The sequence below is a fragment of the Dromaius novaehollandiae genome, chromosome 25 (assembly GCF_036370855.1).
Source record: "Dromaius novaehollandiae isolate bDroNov1 chromosome 25, bDroNov1.hap1, whole genome shotgun sequence".
In the NCBI taxonomy this organism is placed as follows: Eukaryota; Metazoa; Chordata; class Aves; order Casuariiformes; family Dromaiidae; genus Dromaius; species Dromaius novaehollandiae.
Window position 1 is genome coordinate 4,393,313 of NC_088122.1, and position 24,979 is coordinate 4,418,291.

Below are 24,979 nucleotides of genomic sequence, written 5' to 3' on the forward strand. Positions count from 1 at the left end.
CTGAACCAAAACTATTGTCCTGACTCCATTCCCCAAATACCCAGTTCTCCGTTCTCCAGCACTCTCTCTACATTTGGCTTCATCAGCAATACTGAGAATTAGCTTTCCTTCTCTGAAATATGCCCATTCCTTCCCATTTATACCGTGGTGACCACAGTAAGCCCTGTATGTCACTAAAAAACTGTCAAACTTTATTTCGATCTCAAGCAGCACGTTTTAGTACAGGTCCAAAAGCAGCATCCTAATCTTGCAAATCACTTTCTTTCCTACTGCCCAACAGAAAATTCCAGTTTAAAAAAAAAAAAAAAAAAAAGAAAAAAGAAGTTTTGGAAAATGGAAGTGTATTTTTTGGCCTGAATAACTTCTTGAAGCTACAATTAATCTTTCTAAGTTACTTTTGCCCTTTTGCTTCATCTCCAGTTTAAAGTTGTACATGCTACCCAAAACTATCATTAGTCACGCAAGTGTCAAGAGAGCGGTACAGAAATTCCACACAGTGATAGGCAAAGCCCAGCCCAGCTGGATATTATGGTTTTGTGCCTAACCTAGAAAGACATCTGCAAAGCACTGCACCATTGTAAGGGGGTATTAACCCAGGAATCACCATACCATGCTCCACTTATGCTTTAAGAATATTCTTTAGAGTTCAAAAGCAGAAGTTTAGATTTATATTTAAGTATTTCCAAGATATTCTGCCTTTTAGAATCCTTTATGTTCAGTGTCAATATAACAGCTCAGTACCTGTCTTCCACAGTAACTGAACCCTCTTCTATTATAGTTTCTATGACTAAGATTACTATGATCTATGACTACAGATTACTATCTGAACCAATTCTCGTTTCTACTTAGGACTTAAAACAGCACGTCTTACTGAAAAGACTTGATTGCATCAGAAAGGAGCTAGAAAGGAAAACAAAAAAAATGAAGGCTAATTTTACTAAAATATATTTTCAAATACAGAACGTGCCCCCACTGCCTCATTTGAGGCAACAACCTTTATTTTAAGTGTATTCCCATGCTCTTGCTAAACCTCTTATCTCTGAGGTAGTTTATATGATGAACATTTATGATAAAGGAATGTAAATGAAATTGGGAAAGCTAGAAGGGTGTTAACTTTCTCAGTATTGTTAATTTGCCTGCAAACTGTTTGCACTTTTCATTAAGTTAACAACTGTTGCTAAGTATTCTTGAATGCACATTTAAAGGAATTAAGTACAACCAAATGCAATTTAAAAAAAAAAGCTTTAAGAAGTCAGTGGTAACAACCCATTCTGATTACATAGTTAACAAATAACTGTATAAGCAATTTCAAGGAAATCATTTCAGCAAAAGAGAATACTTAAATGCTTTCCACAAAATAAGAATACTTAAGAGTTCTGTTACTAGCACAGATGTCACTGCACTAGGAAAATGAACAGAGATACTCTGTCATGTGAGCCAGAGAGCCATTTACCCCCTTCAGGTCCTGAAGGGTATGCAATAAAGTCTTCCTTCTGCTTATCATTTAAAAATTTAGAGGGAAACAATCATTCTTTTTTTCAGCTGCAGAATTTCTATGACAGGATCTTCCAGAGAAGACCTCATGGAAAGGAAAAGACAGTAAAACATGAACAGGCATATCGAGTCCTGAAGAACTCCAACTACACAGAAATTCCTTCTTTTCGGACCTGCAAGCAACACCCCACACATACACTTGCAGTGTGAGGGAACGAGGCATAACAGCAGCATTCATTTGAGGTGGGTCCCAGATTTTTGCACAACTACAAGTCACCCCAAAATATCCAATCTGTTCCATATTTTCCAGCAATGGTGGAGTGAAATCTCTCTTCCTGATACCTGCTGATTAAGATCAATGTTAGTGAGCTCCAAAGGTCAAAAGTTACATAAGTCAATTAAAAAAAAAAAAAAAAAAAAAAAAAGGACCCTATATTCAGACCTGCACAGACATGGCTATATTTTTGTACCTTTCTGCTACAGAAAGAGCCTCTGGCAGAGTCTGAAGGATAACATCCTTTCAATGGAAGGAAGAACCCCACTAGAAACAGGTACATTCAGCCAGTTAAAAAGACAGATAGGTCTTCTAGAGTAGAAATCCAAATAATTTGGCATGGCTATCACAGGGATACCTTATTCCCTTGTTGAGCAGTATAACAGGTATGAGGAAGCGAGCAGGAAACCTCAGAAACTTGGAGACTTACAAAAGGAACTGCCATCTCATAGAACAGTGTTCTAAATAAATGTTACATTATGTTCTTAATAAATTTTATGCTCAGGAGAGACTAGTTTTCAGCTTTAGCAGTTAGTTCAGAGGGACTAGCACTGAAGTCTGAATACAGCCCCATGAACAGAGAACTACTAAAGACAACCAGGGTCTTTCAGCACCTTTCCAGGTATAGATTAGAAGCACCTACATCATGGAGGATTGGATATACTGATGCAATGAACCACCTGCATCCATGCTGTGAAAAATTCAGCAAGACTGGAGTTTTGTATCAGAAGATCCTGAAGAAGGAAAGTCATCCCAAAAACATTTTCCCTGTAAGAGGAGTCCAGCCCAGTAGACATGCTGGAAAACCAGACCCCAGAATCTTGATATCCCAGCACTGAAGTCAAGCATCCTTGACACACAACATGGTACAGGACATGTTTCTTCTTTTGACTCTATGATAGGAGACAACAGCTCCAAAGAGGACATTTAAGACAATAAACATTGCTGGGTGGAAGATCGGCAGAGAGCACAAGTTTGGCATCAGTGTCTGTCTGAAGTCAGTGCTAGAAGGCTACAGTCAGTACAGAGAGATCAGACAAAACTGCAGTACTTTTCCTTTCTCTCAAACTCATGAGCCAGAATAATCACAGGAAGAGGGGATTCCGTCGATTGAATTGGGTTGACGGCTACTCACAAGCCTCAGCGATTACCACAAAAGGCCAGGAGATGAAAAAGTGAAAAGTAAAATCTCAGACTTGACACTGGGCCATACTATATTGGGAAATGACCTTCTAACATTTCCCTGGGGCTTAAAGCCCTAAGATATGGCTGGTGCTAGTCTTAAGATCTGACAGAAAGAACAATATCCAGTATCAGTTTTACAGCTTTCTTCATATGAAAGTTCTAGATATTCAGGACAGACTTACTATGAATACAAGCACAATGACCCACAAACAGAGCAGCAGTCCAGGACTTGTCCACTGCCCCTGGGAATACACCTATTACTAGATGCAGACGAAAGGACTCACTCACCACAAGTTAAGCATAGCCACGTCTGAAAATGCTTAGGAATGCAATACACAAATTGGAGAATGAAGAGAACAGCACCCTATCTTTTCAGTGTGATCAGGAAGAACTGAAACTGCAGCAGGAACACTGCACCCTGTCTAGTGTTCAGCCACTGTGCACGAGCTTCTCTGTATAGATTCTGCAAAAATAAAAAAGTTATCCTGTCTCAAACAATAAAACAAATGCATAATCAAACTCCTGCCAACTGCTATAATTCATGTTTACACAAAGAAAATTCATAGTAAGGAATGCAAACTGACACTAGTTAGCTGTTATTTTCATTTCCTTTACTGATTATCAATAGCACAGTAAAGGATACAGAATCTAGCACTTTCAAATACCTTCTCTGAATTTTATAAAGACAGTCATGAAACATAAAATTGTTCAGTAGTCATGCTGTATTCAAACAAAACCTGACTGTGTATATATCTTAATTATAATGAAGTATTTTGCTCCAGAAAGAACTTAGCTTTCAAACAAGCTCTTGAATCAATGTGATCAATCTCCAGAAAGCTGAGGTTAATTCAATAAATCATTAAAATCTCTATTCCAGGTACAAGACATTCTCTGCTCTACATTTTCCATTAATAGACAATTAAGAAAAATCTTCAGTCATTTTTTCATTAAAAAAATAAGAATCAAACAACATTGTTCTTTACCTCTACAGCCAATAAATGCAACTCCAAAGACAGGCTACTTTTATTTACTGAAACATCACCATGGTTCCAAGGCTGCGGTCTGAGAAGAATTAAACTGATCTAAAAACTTGATTCCAACAAAAGGAGAGGTTATCCCTCCTGCCCAGGCCGCTCAGTCCTACCATCTCTATGTGCTAATATTACAACTTTCTGACCTCACCAAAAACTAGATCAGGGAGCTAAACAGATCTTTTTGTAGTTCTAGTTTCCTGCTAGCTTGTCATGGCTCTCTGTGGGGTCAAACAAATGCAGCTGGCAGCGTGAGGAAAGCAGAACTTTTTTTCAGGAGCAGCCAGACATCGGATTGGCTTAGAATGAAGCTTCACAGCACAGATAAATCTTAATGCAAACATGAAGCAAAAACAGTAAAGTGGTGTTTTTAGAAGATTCCTGCAGAAGCTGATTCTCAGTTACTGATACTCCAAAACTACCTGTGAGCACAAAGACTGGGAATTGCTGCTAAGAGTGTTGCAAGTGAAAGAAAAGTTAGTGAGGTAGAAAATAAAGTGATCTAATTTCCAATCACTTTCATGAAAAGTAGTGTTTGTACACCGCACTCCAGACTTGCGGGCAACACTAACAGGAATTTTACTTCCGACTCCTCAGAGGGCTGTTAAGAAAAACCTGAAGTACACAGGCACATATTTTGGCTTTAAACCACTCAGCTCTGTCAAGTTCTAAGCCAAGTTAAGTAGACTTTACCAGAGTATACGATGCCACAGGGGACAGTGTGAAGTACTCTCAGACTTCAGGTAGTGATGTGTCTTGCTTCCCATTTAAAATATCTTCACCCCCTCCACACAGAGTTTTATGCTTAGCTGAAAGTCTAAGGTGTGGCTCAGCAGTGTCATTCGATGACTGGCTTGCGGTCATTAAAACAGGTGGCCTTACTTACTTGCAAAAGTTGCCTCCGAAGGAAGCCTCTACTTTAAGCATTTCAAACTGTACAACAATATCTTGGCTGAATACTCAGCCATCAAAGCACTCAAAAACAAATCAGTATTTCATGGAACTATTTCATCATGATTTTATACACACAGCCCACAAGCACGTTTAGTTAGAGGGCTATTATGTGAAGCGTCAGCAAAGGAACTCTGAGAAGAAAAACATGTGAATCGGAGAAGCCATCCTGGAAGTAAGTTTTAAAGTTTTTGGTTACTCTCTTCTCACTTCTACTTTCAAACATATAAAATAAAGTTACGAAAATTGCTAAAAATAACACAGAAAGAATTCTTACAAGGTTCATCAAATTTCACGCTTTTTTTTTTTTTTTTTTAAACGGACAGTAAAGTAGCTTCAGACCTTTTCATTATGGATCAGATAATGATCTCCATCAGTATTACTAGATTCTGAAGTACAAGATTGAGCATGTGCAAGAGAAGATTCCACAAGGCAATTGTCTGCACACTCAGGACAAACAAGCATGCACAGCTAGTTAGCAGCACAAACACTTTTAGTTACAGCAATAACCATGCTGTCCCCATAAATCAAAGAGTCAATGAATTCTGAACAATAAGAAACTGTAACTGAAGATTTTTAACAATGCAAGGACTAAAGCACCTTTACAGAGCAGATAAAAAGCTCCTACTGCTAAATACACTTAGTTCATGAAACCTGCTGCTCTACCAGCACTTGTTTTCAAGGAAACATTAAGTTTCACAAACCTACAGACTTCATTCCTCATTTTTAATGCTACTACTTTTTCTTTTTTTGAATATTCAGAGCTTATATAATGTCAAAACAGCTCAGGCTGCAGGAAGAATAAGCCAGTTGGGGACCAAATTCAGACTAGTTTAAACATACATACAGATGTTCAAATTTAGGAATTTACTTATTGTACTACTTAAGCACAGACAAAGAGTCATGAATTCAGCCTGATGTATCCTATCTTCCTGGTACTCAATTTCTAGTCTTAACATTACTCTAGTTACATGCATTCTCATCAGTAGTTGGAGTACACACAGATAAATATTGAATAACTACATTAAATTGCATACAATCAAGTGTTTGGTTGAGTAGTCTACCACAAGGTAAAAATTTCTTATATACTAGATTATACCTGCAACTTTGTCCCGAATAAGTTTTGCAGATTCAACTTCGCCAATACTGCTAAATAGACTCCGTAACTCATCTTGCGTCATGTTCTGAGGGAGGTAGTTCACAATTAAATTTGTTCTACCAATATCATCCCTGCAATCTTCAGCCATGTGATCTTCATAACCATTAGACATTTTATATTATATCTGCAAAGAGAAAAATCCCAAATAAGTTCTAGATCTTTGTTTCAGTAAGCCAAACTTTCTCCACCTGAAATAAGTTTGAATGTTTATTTTAGAAAACTGAGAACAAGCATTTCAACTGTACGTATTTTTCCACTTGTAAAACAAAACATTGTTTGTGAAAATCCCAGAACAATTCACTCTTTCAAGCTAACAAGCATGGTATTTTATAAAATCATGCACTGTTAAAGAGCTCTCAAGCTTTTACATAAGGAAGACTCAAGACAGATTTTGTAAACATTCCTATAAACACCAAAATATTCACAAGAGCAGAGTTAAAAAAAAAGTCAGGTTTCCAATTTGAGCATTTGATTTGACAAATGCCAGAATTGAAATCGCCAACCTTCTGCTCAAAATTCTTACGAGGCAGAAAGAGGTGCAGCGGCCAGATCTGCTTGACCCAGTTCAGTACCTTAACTGCAGACCATTTATTTTCCAAATGTTTTCTCCTTTCCATATTGCTTATTCTGCATCTTCAGGCATTGTTGTTAAATAGTAGTCTTTGAGTCACTACTTAGTTGTATAGATGAAACCGATCAAGCTGCAGTGAACATTAACTTTGGTGCTTACTGAGTACTTCTTACAGCTTTTATTTTAGCACCTTTTTAAAGAAAGCTTTGAAAAAATATCCAGAAATCTCATCACATGGAGATACGCTCTGCATTAACCATCAGCAGTGACTGAATCCTGAAGTTTCACATCCACAGAACATTTACAGTTCCATCTCAATCATAACAGACCCACCCAAGCTGCTCTTTCTTCATGGTCTGCCAGAATGGTAGGGATGTTAAAGTGCTTTTAAAACTGCTTAGAAATATTTAAAAGCAGGATCTCTAAACCTTATTCCTGTGGGAGGAGAAAAAGTCTAGCAGATTCAGGAAGCCCAGAGTGGCATATTCTTTATGGAAACCATCACCATTAGGAATCTAATTTGATGTGTTGTACCAGACTTTGGTTCTCAAGGTTTTTGGAGCAGATTTGTTCATCCTCTCACTTAGAGGGTTAAACATCTCCTGCTCTGAAACAAGATTCATTAAACAAAGCTACATTAAGAACAGCTGTCAAGTGCACAGAATCAACAGAAATGCTGCTAAAGACCTGAAGCGAATTCAAGGCATCCTGATGCTCAGGTCAGAACTCCTCCTCTTATGGTGTAACCAGTGCAACTCTCATAGCACAGCTGCTTCCTATTGATGGTCATTTAACAGATATTTTAATGTCTCTTCTTTTTTACATTCATGTTATGAAGACTCTTATTTTGTCTTGGAACAGGCATGCAGTTTTGACTGCAGACTTGACTTTCAGGCCCCAATCCCACATCTACAAGTAAATCAATATTGTAACTATAAATTCAGACTTTTAATCTAAATAAATTCCCACTCCAACCTAATAAACTGGAAGAATGTGAGTAGTTTATCAAGTCAGTCCCAGCTCCATTTATGAAACCAAACCAGCCAGCTGCAGAGAAGGTTTCAGTTGCTGCCTTCTAGGCTCACTTACTGACTAACCATACAGACTACACTCATAAGAAACCCTTTAAATATGAGCACACCCCAAATGTAATTATTTAAAAGTCCAGATTCTAATAGCAGTCGCACACTTCCAGATGAAATTATGTATAAAAAAAGACTCAACTCCATGCTTTAACTACTTGTAATACTTCCTCTGTGCTTCACTCAAGTCACAAAAACTACTTTTCATCTACAAAAATCATTTCTAAAGCTAATCCCTGAGAGAATCCAAATCTTTTCATAATCCAGAGCAGTCACTCCAGGAACATCATCCAGAAGCATGCAGAGAAATTTGGCTGCATATAGCTAAATCAATAGTGCTTGCTAAACTCCATTCACCAGCTCTGCAAGTTCAGATTCATACCACCATACTTCCAGAATAAAAGTAAATGAAGGCTTCACGTGATGCAAGAGATCCAAATGTTAAGTATACTGATCCATTAATATCCAAGAAAAATATTAAATACAATCAGCCTAATGACAAATTCAAGCAGCAGGCTTACAACTGTTTAACACAGTTAAAAGATTAGTGTGAACCTTCCAAGTTCAACATAAAATCTGATTCTGGTTGAGCCTCTCAAAGCCACCACGGCAACATTAATTACCACAGGCCCAAAGATGACATTCTGTGTTTATTTTAACAGGCTTCCAACATACTCACTTGGCCAAAAAACAAGGTAAGATGTTATAAGTAAGCAACTATTATTAACATTCCTCTGGTTTTAGTTTGCTGACAAGATTATCTAATCTAGGTATCACTATCAGTGTTAATCGTTCCTGAGGGAATAATCAACCCCAGTGGAATTAGGATAGTTTAAGATGTTACTGCTTCTCAGCTTCCAATAAAGCATGACATCAGAAGAGGTGTTCAGCATATGCAAACGCTTCTAGCTCATTCCAATGCAGAGTGAGCCAGCAAGCCTTCCAGGACCATTTGTGGTTAATACTAGTTACATTTGACAATTTAGTTTTGCATTAGGACCAACCAGAAGCATTCACACTTACCAGGTATGCTTCTTAAATAAGGTGATTTTGAATTACAACCAGTAACACCACAAATGCAGTGTTCAGCACGAGCATGGCAGATTTTCATGAAACTACAGCCTCCGCTGTCCCCTATGCCAAGGGCCTGAGCAGCAATGGTACACTGCTTTCTTTTAAGGATTAGGACCTGTTAGAGGATAAACCTTTGACACCTAGAGGCTAAAAAATGGAAAGTCAGAAAAAGCAAAGAAATCCTAACTCTAGAAAGGGAATTCTGCCCTTAGTTAGGATGCCAGCTTTTAGTCCCTTCATCAGTAGCTATTGTTAAGTCACATTTCACATTTGTTTAATACTTTCTTTGTGTGAATATCAAGTATTTTTTATTAGTGGAAATACCAGAGTACATCATTTCAGAATAAAGCAGTACTAGACTTCTTTTAAGGTTTAGTACAATATAGACTTAAATGGAATCTATTATTTTTGGATATGGTTTGATTCAAACTAACAGCTGGCAGCTTGAGGAAGGAGAGGTCTTGCTCCCCCCTCCTTGCTGATTAGCCTTCTACCCTCCATTTCTGTGTTCCAAGTGTCAACACAAGCAATCTCCCATACCTTTCGGCCCACAGGATAACCAATTTGAACCACGAAAGCAGTGGAAAAACTACCCCAGGAGGGAAGCACTTTTTGCTGTGTCAGCTGTTTTGGTCTGCTTACCTTGCAGCAAGATATACGCCAGGACTAATGCCAGAGGAGAGGAGAGCAAGAGAAGAAACTGCAGAGCTAGAAGCAGCAGAAGACTCCCCCATTTTGATAATTTCAACCTGTCAGCTTGACTCAGCTGTATTGTGACGTTACACCATTATATACAGGTTCCTTTCCAGCTCTGTCAGAACTGTCTGAGCACTAGCTCAAAAAAAGCCTATTCTATTAAATGACACTCAAACAGATGAGCCTTTTTTGTTCAACATATCTGAGGTATAAAACCACACAACTTAAGTTCTCAAAAATGTTTTAATGGAAAGCAACTTTGCTTGCCTTTGTTTTGTGCAAAACTCAAGCCCTGCATGTGCAATACACCAATAGGCTGATGAGTCTGAAAACTGTTCAGTACAGTTAGAATATTTAGTAAGCAAAGGAAGAGGCATTGATTTTTTTTTCATTGATTCTGCATAATGAAGGCTCAAATTTCTTTCACACTCAACCAAGTTTGCCCAAGATTCAACACAAATCCTTGCTGATGCCAAGATTCTTTTCCTGCCAAGTTTAAAGTTGCTATACATATTAATTTCTTCCAAAAACAAAGACTTTCAAATCTATTTTCCTCATCCTCCAAGTACAAGGTATCCACAACAGCTGCCTGAAAGAGGAGGCACCACAGAGATACCAAGCGTAGAAAACTCCAAGGCACACCATAATGGCAAGCTATCAGACTTGCATCTGGCATTAAGCAAAATTGACAGGAGTTTGGCAAGTGGCTATCAACTTTAAATCATTTTACCACAGTTTCTAATCTCAGCCGTCTGCAATACTTACCAGCTATGTTTCCCTGTGATAAACAAGGAGTGCCTAAGGCATTGTTGATTCAGAAGCAATTAGAACTGTGAAGGAAGCCTTCCATCTGCTTTTCTTTGGAAGTTAGAAAAATTACAGGAAGCCCTTGCATAAAGGCCTGGCAAACATTTTTGTGGGATACCAGTAACAAAGCATGGGGGAATGATAAAGGAGTAGTAGAGAAGAGGAAAAGGAGCAGAGCACTGAAAGAGAAGATGCTCCTTGCTTCCTCATCTTTCACCAAACATTTACAGAAGCTACTACAAGATGAATAGACACATTTTCTGGCCATCCTGGAAGTTAGTGGGACACCACTTCCTCCACTAGTGGTTAACAGACCTTGCACCAGTGAGAATAGAAACAGCCCCTAAAGAACTACTATCATTTATACACTAAAGATAATTCCCCAAAAGAAAGAGGGAGTATCAAGTGGTCAGTATGGCTAAAATCTACAAAATTACATTAGCAAATCTCAATTTTTTAATTCTGTTCCCACTAAAATATGTTAAAGGACGAAATATAGGGAACCTCCTGATCTTCCTTAATCTGTCAAAGATGGAATAATCAATGTCAGTAGATATGCCAGAGAGTTCAGAATCAGGCCCTGAAACTAACTTCCACCTGTAACTTCATTAAGTGATATTTGTCAATCCACTTTCAGGTAAATAGAAGCCTGAATACATTTCCATTCTCAGTGAAAGGACAGGGAAGGAAAAAAGGTTTAACAGCTCCATTTAGAAAGGCTACTTGTAATGGGGTTGCTTAAGTACTTCACAGCCTTTCCAAAAACACCTTCTGTTCCAGGTCCTGAAAAACAGGAAATCTTACAACCAACTTCTATCACAGTAAAGTTCCTAAAATGATAATTTACCTACCAGAAAAAAAAAAAATCTCACAACAACCTTTAGAAGTTTGTTCTAAAGGGCAGCTTTCTTCCTTATGCAAGATGCCCACAAACTTAAGAGGGCAAGAATGCATACAGCACCCAACAGGAACTATATATTCCGTTATTTTGGAGGTCCTCGAACTCGCATAGCTCAGCACTTCATCACCTGCTGCAAAGACTGCTCATTCAACAATAGCAGGGTCTGTATTGTCAGGGGCTGGATTCAAAAGTATTTTAAATCCTGTATTTTTCTTAGGAAACATTACATTTACCATGAAGATTACCATCTCACAAAGCTTCACAAAATCCCTAGTCCAGAAGGTGTAAAAGGAAATGACACAAATGGTTCTTTCAACAGACCAGTAACTGTTATTTCCAAATGAAACTCGGCATCTCCATCCAGGATTCTAGGATACAATACCATTAACGTCTTTCATTGTGAGATGTTTTCTTCTTCCTACAAGAACCTGAGGCAATAACCTAAAATAGGAACATCCTCGAGAAAGATAACTGCCTGCCTTCAAGACCAAGCAGCTTCTCTACAGGTCTCCAAAGGCATTAGACCACTGCTGGGGTGACACAAACTGGAATGCAGACACCTGAACAGATTATAGATGAAAATACAAGCACTTCAGCTACTGCAGAACCTAAGAGGAGAGGAAATTCTCTCAAGAGTCATGAGCTCAGTGTTCCTTCATGCCAGTAGTTATCAGCTTCATTAAAATCCAGGCAGCAGCTCTCAATCACTCCAGCAACTGGCCTATTCTCATTCATACAATATAGTTAGACAACTGTATAGACATATACAACAATATAGACAACTTCCTTGAAGGAAGACTACAGCACTGCAGGTGCACAGGTAAGCACTAACACTGGCTGTGCTGAATGCAAGAAGGTCCGAGCTACCTTGAACATATTTCTTGGCTTTGACGTCAGAAGTACACAGACTACACCAATGTTTGACACTTGGCCAAAAAGAGGCAGATGAATGCCCGGAAAACCAGGAATAGACCATAATGAGTACAGCATGGTTCCCAAAACACAGCTGAAAGATACAAAGATTACTGACCAATGCCTCAGCTTCTCTTTCCAATGAGGTACAGGTTAGCATCACTTAGGACATACAACACTCAAGAGACAGTGTCTATCAAAGTCCCTAAACTGATGAAGTTGCCCGTTAGATTTAATACTACTGAATGCAAAGGTATCCTCCATTGCAACAAGTGATGCTGGCAGAGTTCTGCTGGTGAGCTGTCTTGACCAACTCATACTTCAATTTCAAGGGTTTATTTTTAAATACACTGTCTGACCTCAGGGATCTTGCTGAAGTGCTTCAAGGAGAACTTCAGGGCTCTACAAAGAGACCTCCTCTTGTTTCTTCAAAGCATGGATGATATTTGTTGACATGCCTACCCACAAGTCATGGTTGACTCAGAAGCAAACTTGGCTATCTGTCTTGGACACTGTTCTACCACTCAAGTTTTGAAGCTGCTGAGCAGTATTCCTTGGAGATCATACCTGAAATGGAACAAAAGAGACACTACTGCATCAAGATAAGTGCCAAACCAATCCACACAGCTGCCAGAGGCAGAGCTGCTGAGATGTCCAGGTTTGAACACATGGCAAAAGCAATGCCCCATGCACAAAAAAAAAAAAAGAAAAAGAAAATTCCAAAAGAAATAAAAGCCTCAACTATAGTAACTTCAGCCGAAGCCCTTCCTTCCTAAAGGGCCTTCAAAAAACCTCTACTCATTTTAACTATTTCAAAAGACTGTTTGCAAGAACAATCCAACAAGTTTTAGCATGGCAAGACTGTGTTTCACAGCCAGCTGTCAGGACAGGACTGAGAAGCAAGAATTTATGAAGGCAAAGAGACAGACTGGAGAAAAAACACATATTGTCTCCTTAGAAATCACTAAGGAATAGAATAATTTTCACCTCAGAAGCCACACCAGTAAAACACAACTTTATTAGGCCTACATATCTCCCAGTAAAGAAAAAAAGTTTCCCAGTGCTCCACAGCCTGGACACCTCTCTTCCAATTTCCTGATCTAGACCCATCTCCTTTGCATATGGAGACGGGGCCACAAACTTCAAAACCTCAGCTTGAATCTCAGTTACATGCTTCAGTCTTATCAGATTATTTCAACTACACATGACAAAAGCAGGGAATCGGGCTCAAGTTTTCCATATGAATAAAAGTAATTTAAAAATGAGGTACTGTGTGCCTATGTTTGAGAGATGCCTGATGCTGTTACTAAAAAGCAAAGTCCATGATCACTAAGAAAGAATCTGGATCTCACATTTTCTTGCTTGTAATGCTTAGGCCAATTAGCAGCCATTGTATTTAATGAGTATGAATCGTATGTTTCTTTGGGATAGGCATTTTCCTGAATTTTGAATCATGACGTTTGCATACACATGAGAAGTTAAAAGCAGAGAGAGGTATTGTAGAGTCCTTTCTCCAAGTTGTGCCGTTACCTCATTCTCCTTTTATTGTCCCACAGTGCTCAGTAAGGGCAGTATTCTGTCCTGGATAACTTTCATCTGAACTCTTCTCCTCCTGAGCCGCATTACTTTAAATCAGCAACCAGGAAAATTGGAATTAAATATTCCCTTTTATTCCTTTGGCATGTATTTTTTCATTCTTTGGCAAAATAAACCAAATCATAAAGATCAGCCTTCTGAAATATGCTGAAGGTCACCTTTTTAAAATGACTTTGGCATTTGCCCTAGCCAGAATGGTTTTCATATACTAAAATTCCAAGTATTAAGCCACATAGTTACTCACATTAACTTGCATATATATATGTTCCTTTTACACTAATGTTTAAGTTCTGTTTGTGAATCAGGCAACTAAATAGATTGTTTCTGCTTGGTGGTCCTTCAAAATTTGAATTAGTGGATCTCATCCTTTCATCAGTTCTGTTCCCCCTTCGTGCTCCTAGGATAAAGACTTTTCCCTTTTCCCCCTTAGACTAAGTTTAAGGTCCCAAGAGTTTTCTCAGTTTCAGGGGGGAGAGAAGGAGGGGCCTCCACAACCTCAGAAAAGGCTACTACTAAAATCTACCACTGAATGTCATTTCAACAAACTTTTTTTAATATATATAACTTTGGAAATAAATGTATTAGTTACCTAATAAATCATAACTGCCAACATTTTAATATTTTGAACAAAATGGTTTTACATATTCTTTAACAATCAGAGTGTTTTTAAAAAAGTTTTAAACACTTCTCTCCAATTTTTTTTAGTCATGTTCAGAAACTGACAACATCAAATCAAGATAAGTGTTTTTGTCAATGCTTATACTGCCATTCAGAGACATAAGCATTCAAGGCCAAAAAATAAACCGCAGTTTGGAAAGCTAGAACCATTTTCTGAAGAACAACCCCATTTTACCATCAGTCTGATGAACTGTGCTCAATTCACAGGAATAAAAATTAATCATATTTAGGGGGCTGCCACAAATCACATAAGAACTGGCCATAATTACCATCCACTTCTGCTTAAACATGAAGGGGAGGCTCAGGGCCTCCCAAATCACCTCTACTTGATGTCTGTGAACAAGGGCCAATTTGAAATTATGCAACTAAGATACCAAACAAACTGCAGCTAGATCTGAGATTTCCCTATCTTTCAAGGTTAATAGTTAGACATGACAGAGAGAGTAGGCTATAAAACTGTGCTCAGAGCTTCACTTCAATACTTTCCACAGTTCTGTCACTGGGTCAGATGCTGACAGTTAACATAGTGGAGTTCTTGAGCAGAAAAGACAGAGCTGGACAACTATTTCTGGCTGAAACTACCTTAACTTCTGTATCAGTATTTTAAAAAGGACAGATTTACTACAAACTGATATAAACAAAAGAAGTCAACCACCTTCTTGTTCTAGACAGCATCAGACTGTTTGACCAGTCATTGCCTCTGGCTAGCTTTTTTGCCTCGAAAAAAATATGGAGACCAAGAACTATGCTGGAAAGAAAACACTTGGGGAAGAACTCCTTTCCTATGCACAGGATATTTGTGGAAGATGAGAAGAAGAGGGCACAAGAACTATGGTTTCCAGACAAATTCTGACACTCCTCACTACCATTCAACCCATCGTTGGATTAGCAGCTGGTACTTCCACTGTGATGGAACAGGAAGGCAAGAGACATAATGGAAGCAGGACAGAGCATCAAACTGGTAGCATCAGCACAACAAAAATAGCTGGAAATCCATCTCTGAACGTTTGATGAGGGACCAAGACTTCCTGCTGCTCTCCTACAAGGAGGCCAAGGAAGTGCTGGGTAAGAGGGAAATTATAGTTTATATTCACTATGCTACTGCTACTAGCAGTACAAATAAAAAAGACGACAAAATTGTGCGTGCACACACACACAAGGAAATCCTCTGTCTTCTCAGCATAGCTTCTTTCCACCCTACTCCCCCTCAAAAAAGAAACAAAAACAAAAGAAGCTTAAAATCTATTTTTGCATACATCACCTACATATAATAAGGTTGTATAATCAAATGCATCATTTAGGCCAGCAGTTTGAAGCTTGCAAGTACCTAGATCACAAAACTGCAGTTCAAACAGGAGAAAGGGCCCAACTAGTTTTTAGTAGAAAGCAAAAATGTAACAGCTCTCTTATGCTGATACTATGTCACTGCTTCCAAATGCTTAAATTAGAGGGAAACTAATTTCCTAGAGCTAATTTCCATGCTTTTTCTATAGTGCTTAGAGGTAGTTGGGTTTTTTTGCATTTCCAAATACCTTAAGTCTGCAAGTACAGCAACCTTAAGTTTTCTTTAACTAGCAGTCTGCCATCTTTACAAGTAGTTTATCCACAAGACACACACTCAGTGCAATATCTAATAACATTTTGCTGTAATCAATTCACAGAGGCCTTGTAACAAACAAGCAACAAATACTAAAGAGACCAACCCTTCAGCAACAAAACAGGCTGGTGTAAGGGCTTAAAGAAACAGATATTAAAAGAAAAACAACATGCCACTAGCAGGTCAAGAGAAGACAATTTTTTCAGGAGAAAATAACTGACAGAATACTCAAGAAATAGCAAGTAGAAAATAGAGTGCTTGAATTAGGAGCATAGGTCTCAGTTCATGGTAAGCTAACGTCAACAACTAGAAGCTAGCCACATTCGACAGAAGTGATTAAGTCAAGAAAGACGCTATACACAATATCAGTACTTCCACTTAGACTGTTCTTAACACTACTACTATCGCTCCCACAAACCTGGCACTGCATGAGACCACACACGGGAAAGCGGTATAGCCACATTTATCTGGGGTTGCAGAACCACCTACATCGGGGCCAAATAACTAAGCCCACAAATTCACTATACAATATACTTAACCACAACACCAGCTTAAGATGTTCCTGTTCTCATTCCAACGGAATTAGATGGACAGCATACTGCAGGGGCAAATAATAGGAGTTTGTTAAGTCAGAACTGCTGAACACTTTTAATCATGAAGCCACACACTCGCTTGCATCATACAAACAGTTATACTGCTCCAAAACCAAATCTAGCATGGCCTCAGAGCAAAGAAGTATGCCGCACAGACTTAGAAGGCTCAGGGAATTAGGCTTTACGACCACACACTACAGACACTGCCAAGATTCACTGGAAATCCAAGAACTGATGAAAGTGTACCATATAGGCTTGATAAAGCACATAGAATATTGACTTTATCCCAGTTTTAAAGAGAGACACATTGGTCTGGGAGAACTCCGTTCACACAGATCTAGAAAGGAAAGCGATTAAAACGTGAATACTGGGGGACAGCAGACTGCAAGAGAGACAAGAGTCATACAACATGAGCAATCAACATCCACATTCGCATTCATAACATAAAATGAAACAGAAAAAGGAGAAGAAATACAGAGATCAAGAGAAGTGCTCAATTATGTCAACAGCCAGCAACATTAATAAGTAGTACTAATAGGAGATATTAATAAATGAATCTCTATTCCTCTTATTTGTTCCCACCCTTATTTTCCCACAGGCATCTTGTTACGTGGATCACAGGATCCAAGGCATAATCCCTTCATGGCATGAAATGTTTCCCTTCTCAGCAAGCCTCAGGTATAGGCCACTGCCTTATAGATAATGCTACTCCACTACCCAACATTACAGAATATGACTGCCTGCATACTCACTTCTGTACAAACTATTCCACCACAGCTCAGTGGTCCTTCCTCCAGGCTACCGCTGCACACATTCTTTTCACCCACATCCTCCCACTGAATGCTCCCCTAACACATTCTTGCCTCTTCCAGTCGCTACCTAAAGAGTAAGTGCTCTACTGTGAAAAACCTCCCACCAGTACTAACAATAGTAGGCTACTACTTCAGTCGTGATTTCTTCCAGTCAAAGGCAGCTAGCACAGCATTACCTAACCTCATTCCTAGCAGGCCTAAATTAGCACTGATATTAATAAGTGCTGTCCACATTAGGAAGCCCACCCTCAGATACTGCCAGTCAATAAAGATGCACCAGTCTTATCGAAGGTGGGAGATTTAAAAGACCTACTGCAGACGCACACAAAATAAATATAAAGAACAACGAGCATTAACCGGAAGAGAAACTCCAGGATAAGGTACGGACCCAGGCAGCACATCCCCCACCCAGGGCCGGCCCCCTCCGCAGTAGCCCCAGGCAACGAGACCCACGGCCTCGCCGCCCGCGAGTACAGAGGCCTCGGGCTCCTCCTCCACCGCCCGGGCTCCATCCACCCCGCGTAGGCCCCCGCCGCCCCGCAGGCCCCAGGCCCGGCCCCAGCACTCCCGAGCGCAGGCCGCGGCCGCAGCCCCGGCCCCCCCCCACCCCGGGCCCGCGCTCCCCCTCCGACTGGCCCCTCCCCCCCGCAGGCCCCGGCTCTCCCCCCCGCAGGCCCCAGCCCAGGCCCAGGCCCCGGCCCAGGCCTCAGCCTCGCCAGCGCGGCCCGCGCGGCCCGCTCCTGCCCCCGCCGGCCCCGCGGGAGCCGCGCAGGGCTTCCCGGGCGCTCCCCGGCGACCCGAGCCGGCCGGGCCTCACCTGTCGGCAGCTCGGCAGGGCCTGGGCAGCGGGAGGCTAACGGCTCCGCAGCGCGCACAACAAGCCGCTCGCAGCGCCGCTGGGCACGCCCACGCCCCGCCCGCCGAGCCCCGTTGGCTGCGGCGCGCACGTGCCCGGCGCCCCATTGGCCCCGCGTCCCGTCCGTCAAGCGCGGGCCGGGGAGGAGGAGCGCCGCGCGGGGGAGGGGCGCCGCCGGTCTCGCGCGGGGACATGGGCCCCGCGCGCCGCCGCCACGGGCCTGCCTGAGGCGGGGCGAGGGCCTGCGGCGATGGCGCGCAGAGCCCGAGCCGCCCCGGCCGCAAGGGCAGCGTGGAGGCGAGGGGGGAGCCGCAGGTGCCGGCGGGTGCCGGCGGCGTGGCCGAAGGGGGTCCCCATGGGGACCTGCCCAGGGCCCGCGGAGCTGGCGCTGCCCCGCCCTCAGCCCGCTCAGCTGGGCCTCGCTGAGGTGATTGCCAGGAGCTCGGGCCCCTGGGTCTCGCTTCCATTGCTCCCCTGTGCTGTGCTCCCACGGGTAGAAGTGCAAGCTCCCCCTTGTAGGAAAAGTTAGACCAGACCGGAGGAGCTAGCAAGAGGGGGGCAGCCCTAGGCTCTGGGGTGTCTGTGGTCAGTAACTCCCCGCTGGCTGAAGTCTTCTCTCTCTGCGGATGTAGACATGGTGCCAGCTGCAGCACGGAGGAACAGGGGAGCCTCACTGAGCAATAGCACAAAGGAATGCTTGCGACTCTCCCTTAAGAGATTAAATTGTTCCTGTGCAAAAGAAATGCTCTACAGCAGAAGCTGTGATGGTCAGCTCTTTTCTATGCTCTAGGAAGGCCTTCTGCAATGATCCTAACTCTTCTCCCTCCATCCAGAGCCAGCACATTTTTGGTAGTCAAGGCCATACCTTTGCATCCATGCCTGCATTCCACTCCACAGGCAGAGTCCTTGAATGTAAAATTACACTATTCTGCAGGAAACTAGTGTCTTTTTGTCATTAACATAGTGTTGCGCAATAATACTCATGGCACAAAGCAGTATGTTTTGTGCATGACTCAGTTGTGAATTTGCAAGACTGTAAATCCTGTATACCTGACAAAGTCTAAATTTGGTACTCAACTTCGGACAGAAATTCCAAAAAGTAACATTAGAGTATTGCCGCATTAAAATGTTTAATGTTACTTGCTTTATCAAAGACAACTCATGAATTTGAATTTTACTTAGTTGAGTAACATGACTAAAATCACATTAATGTACCTTTTTCTGGGCTAGAAGAGTAGTGAGATCCAGCCCGAAGGATGGACACTTGAGATATAGTGGCAAAACCATACAGGGGCATGTGTGTTTTGCCATTTCATTGTATGCATACCTGTGCAATATTTTATACATTACTAGTAATAATTACCCTGGGATGCATGGAAAATCACACAGTCAAAATAGTAAATATCTTTCCTCTACCTACCTTGACTTGGAATAGATTCCAATTTTGCCTCTGGCAAAGGCCTTGCATAGTAAATTCCCAACATTGTTGCACTGATGGTATCTGGTTTTCTGTCCAGAAATACATTTCAGAAACCCTATCGTGGTCCTGTTATATTGGGCTGTTATGTATGGCATCCTAATCTTCCATACAGTATGCCCAAGAACAAGCCAGTTTCTGCAATAGTCTGGAGGGCATGGTAACAAAGAGAAGGTGATGGGAAGCATCATTAAATCAAGAGTCCATCAAAGAAATTAACCATTAAGAGAAATGCTGGAAAGAGTTATTACTCTTTTTCTTTTGTCTTTACCATAGCTTTCAGTGCCAGATGGGTAATCCATACGTGTAAATTCCAAGCCTGACAGGTCTGGAAATAACCTTCAAGGCCGCATAAAATATTAAAGATGTTTGTGCATCTGTTATTTGCTCATGCTGCTATGTATGCCAGCCACAATATCACAATTTTGTCATTCACATCAATGGCAGCTTTCTGTTACTGTGTAGCTTGCATTTTTCTTGTATCATTGTTTTTAATTAAGCAACCATGTTCTTGGGCCTAAAATAGGTCTCACATTTCCAAAATTGAGGCCGTAGGCATGAAACTGCTGCACTGAGCTTTGGTACTGTTATTCACAACTGCATATTTTCAGCATAATTATTTCATTAAGCATTATAAACATTGTGTTATGTAAAATTGTGATGACGGTTAGGTATTATCTTGCTAACCTGTAGGTGATTTTTTAAAGGAATGATCTCATTGTGCTGAAATTTATTCATTTTCTGTTGCCGTGTTTCAGTTCATTGTGAAAATACATTGGTCTTAAGGTTTCATGATAATGTAGAATTTTTTTAAATGCAAAGCGAGGTGTCCTGGTGAAGTTATTTTACGATGATGCAATGTAATGTCATCTGGCTCTTCACATCTATGTTCCGTCAGGCTAGTTGGTGATTTACACTGAAACATGAAAAAAGTTCAGCGCCAACCGAGTTATGTTTGGTGATACTGCAAGACATTTGTCTACATGATTCTTGCGTATGGCAGGAAAATGAACAATGTGAAGTGAAGCACTGAAGTGGCTGCCACAAGGACAAATGGTTATAACCAGCCCTGAATAAATATCAGCTAGAAACTGCAGGTTGCAAAAGGAGAAAGATTGTTGCAGAGCCTTCTAACAAATGTAACAGGGACAAAATGCCTCCTTCATTTTAAGATGGGAGTTTAACAGAGAATGTAAGAGCGCTTTATGGGTAGGATCAGCAAAGCACCTGAACGCAGGTCTGCTGATTTTATTCAAAAGTCCTATTAGCTACAGAAAGGAGGAGTTTGAGTAGCCCCAGCCCTTGCGGTTCCCTCTTCCGGCAGTGACTCACTTCAGGACTTCATGACCTGGGAGGTGGCTCCAGACCGTTTTCTGACAGACTTCTCCACGGATTCTTTGTACCCTGCTCTTTTAAGTAGCTTGTTTATATGTTATCTTTGTCATCATGATAAAACACTATAAATCTGTTTTATCCTCTCCTTGATCACAAGAGTGGTTGGTTATCTGGAGTATGCTATAGCTATTATTACACAATAGACCCTATATGTGTGTGTACGTATACATATATGCATATATACACACACATATATCTTGAACGGATTTCTAGGTCCATTCGGGCGTGTATTTCCAGACACACCGAGCAGTTGCTCCGGGAAGGCCCGCGAACGACGTTTAAAGCAGCGGGTTTTGGCAGCACGCGGCCACCGCTCTCCGCCTACCTGTGAGGAGCCGGTGCCCAGACACGGCACCGCGCCGCCGTCACGGCATCCACCGATGACAGACATCGATGGCAGGCGACTGATGTAACAACATCGACATATCGTATCAATAATCGATGCCCTCGTTTATCACCAGTGTCGCAACCGTCGCTGCGGACGTGTCGCAGTTAGTTGTGTGAAAGCTCGGACCCTCCCCCCGCGGCTGCCCCCCCCCCCCCGGCGCCGCGCCGTCACGTGCCCCTTCCCCCCTCCCGCGGCTCGCTGCGGTCGCTAAAATGGCGGCTGGGAGCCGTTAGGCTTCGCGCACGGCGCTGCCGGGCCTCGGGGCGGGTAACCGGCGGCGGGAGGAGTGGGCCGCCCCTCCCCGCTACCGGCACCGCCCAGCCCGCCCCCTGGGCAGGCCCCGCCCCCCCGCTGCCGGGGCGACGCCGGCATGGCGGCTCCCGCCCCCCGCCCTCAGGGCGGCTAAAATGGCGGCGGGGCGCCCGCCCCTGGGGCAGCTGGGAGGGCTGTGTGCCTGGGAGCGGGCTCCCGCTGAGGCCCCGCGCTCGTCCCGTCGCGCACCTGCGACGGGCCTGGCCCTCCTTGGCCCAAGGGAGCTCGGGGGGATTCGGATTCGGGTTCGGGTGCTGGAGCTCCCTCTTCCTTCCTTCTCTGCCTTGTTCAGTATCTAGCTCCTGAAAGGTGTCCTGGCTCCTGTGCTGCCCTCCCTCCGTGGCAGCCCTCTTCCTCCCTGATGTGTTTGGTTTCTTTATATTCTTCTTCCTCTTTTAATGTGTCATGTTTCTTTCAGACCTCAGTTTTCCCTTAAGAGCCCTTTCCCCACCCATTCTGTTGTCCTTGCAGAGCTTCAGCCACCAGTCTTCTCTTCTGTTTGAGCAAAAGTTCTCAATATTGTTCCAAGATTTTTGGGTGCCTCACACCTCAGTTCTATCTCCTTGTGCTTTGTAGTCCCAGACAGTGATTTTTTTTGTGTGTGTGTGTACCATACTTGAGGGTAGCTCCACTGTGAGCATCCTCCCAAATAACGTTTTCTGGTTCCGCTTTTCTTGTATTTCTCTGCTCTTTTTGCTCCTGGTGTAATGTGGCCCTTGGGATTTCCTTGGTTTCCACCCCAGAGTGTTTTGTCCTCTCCAGAAGTTCCTTCGCCTGGTTGCTTGTAGAAAGATGGAGTCATATTTGGTATTTCACTCCCTAGGAGTTACCTTCATTGTGGTTAGCAGTAAGTACTTGTTTCATTGTGCTGGTGCTGTTATTTCATTTGTGAAGTGAATTGTATCACCTGGGGCATATTCTGCTGTTCCTTGCACTGCAATAAGAGAAGCCTGTTTAAATTTTCACTAACTTGTGGGAGAATTTCTCTGGCCTTTCTTAGAGCAATGCAGAAAACATTGGGAAAGCATTAGAGGGCTAGTGAGCTTGCAAGTGGAGAGCCTCCTCGCAGTGGATAGTGGACACATTGCCTGGTGGAGCATGTTAGCAAGCTTCTCTGCGCCACTACAGTGAGGTACCAGGCTTTTCAAGTTAAACCTGCCACATTTAATGGCTTGTGGACAGATGTGGATAACTTAAAACTCAATTTAAATTTGCAGTTAAAATAAGCCCTTACTGAAGTTTTTTCCTCTTCCCCTTTCTTTGACTTTGCTTTTCCTTTGTGTATTAATGGCATCTGCAATTTTCTCCTCTTTGTTGTGTAGCAGTTAGTACTGTGTGTTAGCCTAGCATTTAAAAACATCTCCTTGAAAGTTTAGTAGTGAGTAAAATACCTCCTCAGTGAAACAGCAAAAATGGGGGAAGCACAGTGGAAGCTTTTCTTGTTGCCTGTGGTCCTCTTCATTTCAAGGTCGTCATTTATGAAGCTTTTGGTTTTGCATAGTTTCATACCAGCTTTGAACGGTGCCACCGCTTGATACAGCGCTTATTTATAGTATAGTTCTCTTTCCAGTAAGCTGTTAACTCTGTTGCAATTAAAATATAAAAGTATTGATGACCGTTCTTTTAATGATCCTCAATCTTGGTATGTGTCCCAGGCTAAATAGAAGAAAATGTTTAGGAAGCATGTGTTAATTTGTGATAAATCTGAATGTGTGTTTAAGTTGTGATACTTAAGATCCCTTCTTAAAGCATAGTAACTTTTTGTGACTGCAGGTAGCCTGCTTTTATGTGTTTGTCTCTGGTTTATAGAAGTAAAGTGTTTAGTATTTTTTGTATTAAAGTAAGTCACTGTCTGCATGGCTGTAGCCTGTGCATGAGACCTCATTGCATGCTGTAACCTTGCTTAGCGTAGAAAGTCAGACTAAGCTTACTGAGTGACCACATCTTCTAATCTCAGCTTGGTGTGAAAAAGGCTTTTTCTGTCAAACTATCAGTAAGAAAATGTTATTTGCATTTCACATTATCTTTCAGTCCCTGAAACTTCTTCATGAACAATAAAAATGCGTAGTAAATGCTGTCTGAATTACTCCCTTCTTTCCTGGAAGGCTTGAGGAAGGTGCCTGCTTTTCCTGTATCTTGCATTGTTTGGCAAAGCATTGTACTCAAGTACCCATGTGTGAACTGAGGGTAGGGAGTTATGAACAGTGGGATGTATGGCTCAAGAATGGTTGTTTGAGAACAGCTTGTTAGTCTCAAGATTAAGTATTTGTTTCAACAAAAACAATACACAAATATATTTGCTTACCTGTCCTTATAGGGTTCACATGTCTACAGTGATGTAACTGCCTCCCTGAAACCATGAATTTGATTTATATACATTGGTAATAAGTCCATTGACATTGCTGTCAAACTTGGCACTGAAATTATTTGGACTGGCACCAACAATAATTACACAGTATTATTTGTTTTTAATATTTGATATGAATGGTTTGCAGTCATTGACAGAGCTTTTTGGTTTCAGAGCATGTATTCTGCATGGTCTTAAATAGAGAAAATATGGCAATATGAATGCCATAATTCCAAAATATCTTACAGGCTTTATGAAGTTATCAGTTGGCTTGAATATTTACAGCACTCGTGCAAACCTTACACATCTTACCATCATCATGGAAGAAATAAAACATGACAAAAGGACTGTTATAAGACTTCAAGTGTTTCATATTTCAAGGATATATTTCAGAATTCTAAGGACGATTTCTTCTTTGTAAAGATACAGGTCTTTCCAGAGGAATGCGTGACTATTTTTGTTAGTGAAAGTTTGAAACATTAAAGCCCTGTTGAATCTTGTGCTATAATAACATGAATCTGTTTAGGTCACCAAACTTTGTAGGTAGCTTGAGCATTGTATCAGAATCACAGCTGAAAAATGTGAATGATATGTGAAGTGTATCAGTCTGCAGCAAATGCTTAAAGTGAAGCAACATGTAGTCTTCACCCTTTTTTTTTTTATCCTCAAACATGTAGAGCTTTGCATTTTCCAGGTAAATGTTTTGGTAATCTTGTAGACTTAATACATTACACCATGCAGTATGGGATCTGTCTTGAGGAACTGTCTCTAGGTTACCTGATCAAAGTGCC

At 41.6% G+C, this 24,979-nt stretch overlaps 2 protein-coding genes across 5 annotated transcripts in view; one reads left to right on the forward strand and one right to left on the reverse strand.

Moving 5' to 3' along the window:
* ELAVL1 (ELAV like RNA binding protein 1) overlaps window positions 1-18,356 on the reverse strand; it is a 37,703-nt gene extending 19,347 nt beyond the window's left edge. For 2 of the 3 annotated variants that reach the window (XM_064497602.1, XM_064497600.1), the window contains exons 1-2: window positions 18,231-18,356; window positions 6,035-6,218 (exon numbers count right to left, since the gene is read on the reverse strand). In XM_064497602.1, coding sequence (XP_064353672.1) covers window positions 6,035-6,206 — 172 coding nt within the window. In that variant the 5' untranslated portion in view covers window positions 6,207-6,218; window positions 18,231-18,356. Of the gene's footprint in view, window positions 1-6,034; window positions 6,219-12,496; window positions 12,705-18,230 lie in introns of all 3 variants that reach the window. The other variant, XM_064497601.1, reaches the window with a different exon arrangement.
* Window positions 18,357-21,875: 3,519 nt separating this feature from the next.
* MATK (megakaryocyte-associated tyrosine kinase) overlaps window positions 21,876-24,979 on the forward strand; it is a 36,982-nt gene continuing 33,878 nt past the window's right edge. For both annotated transcript variants that reach the window (XM_064497222.1, XM_026105445.2), the window contains exon 1: window positions 21,876-22,688. The gene's annotated coding sequence lies outside the window, so the exon portion shown is untranslated. The remainder of the gene's footprint in view (window positions 22,689-24,979) is intronic.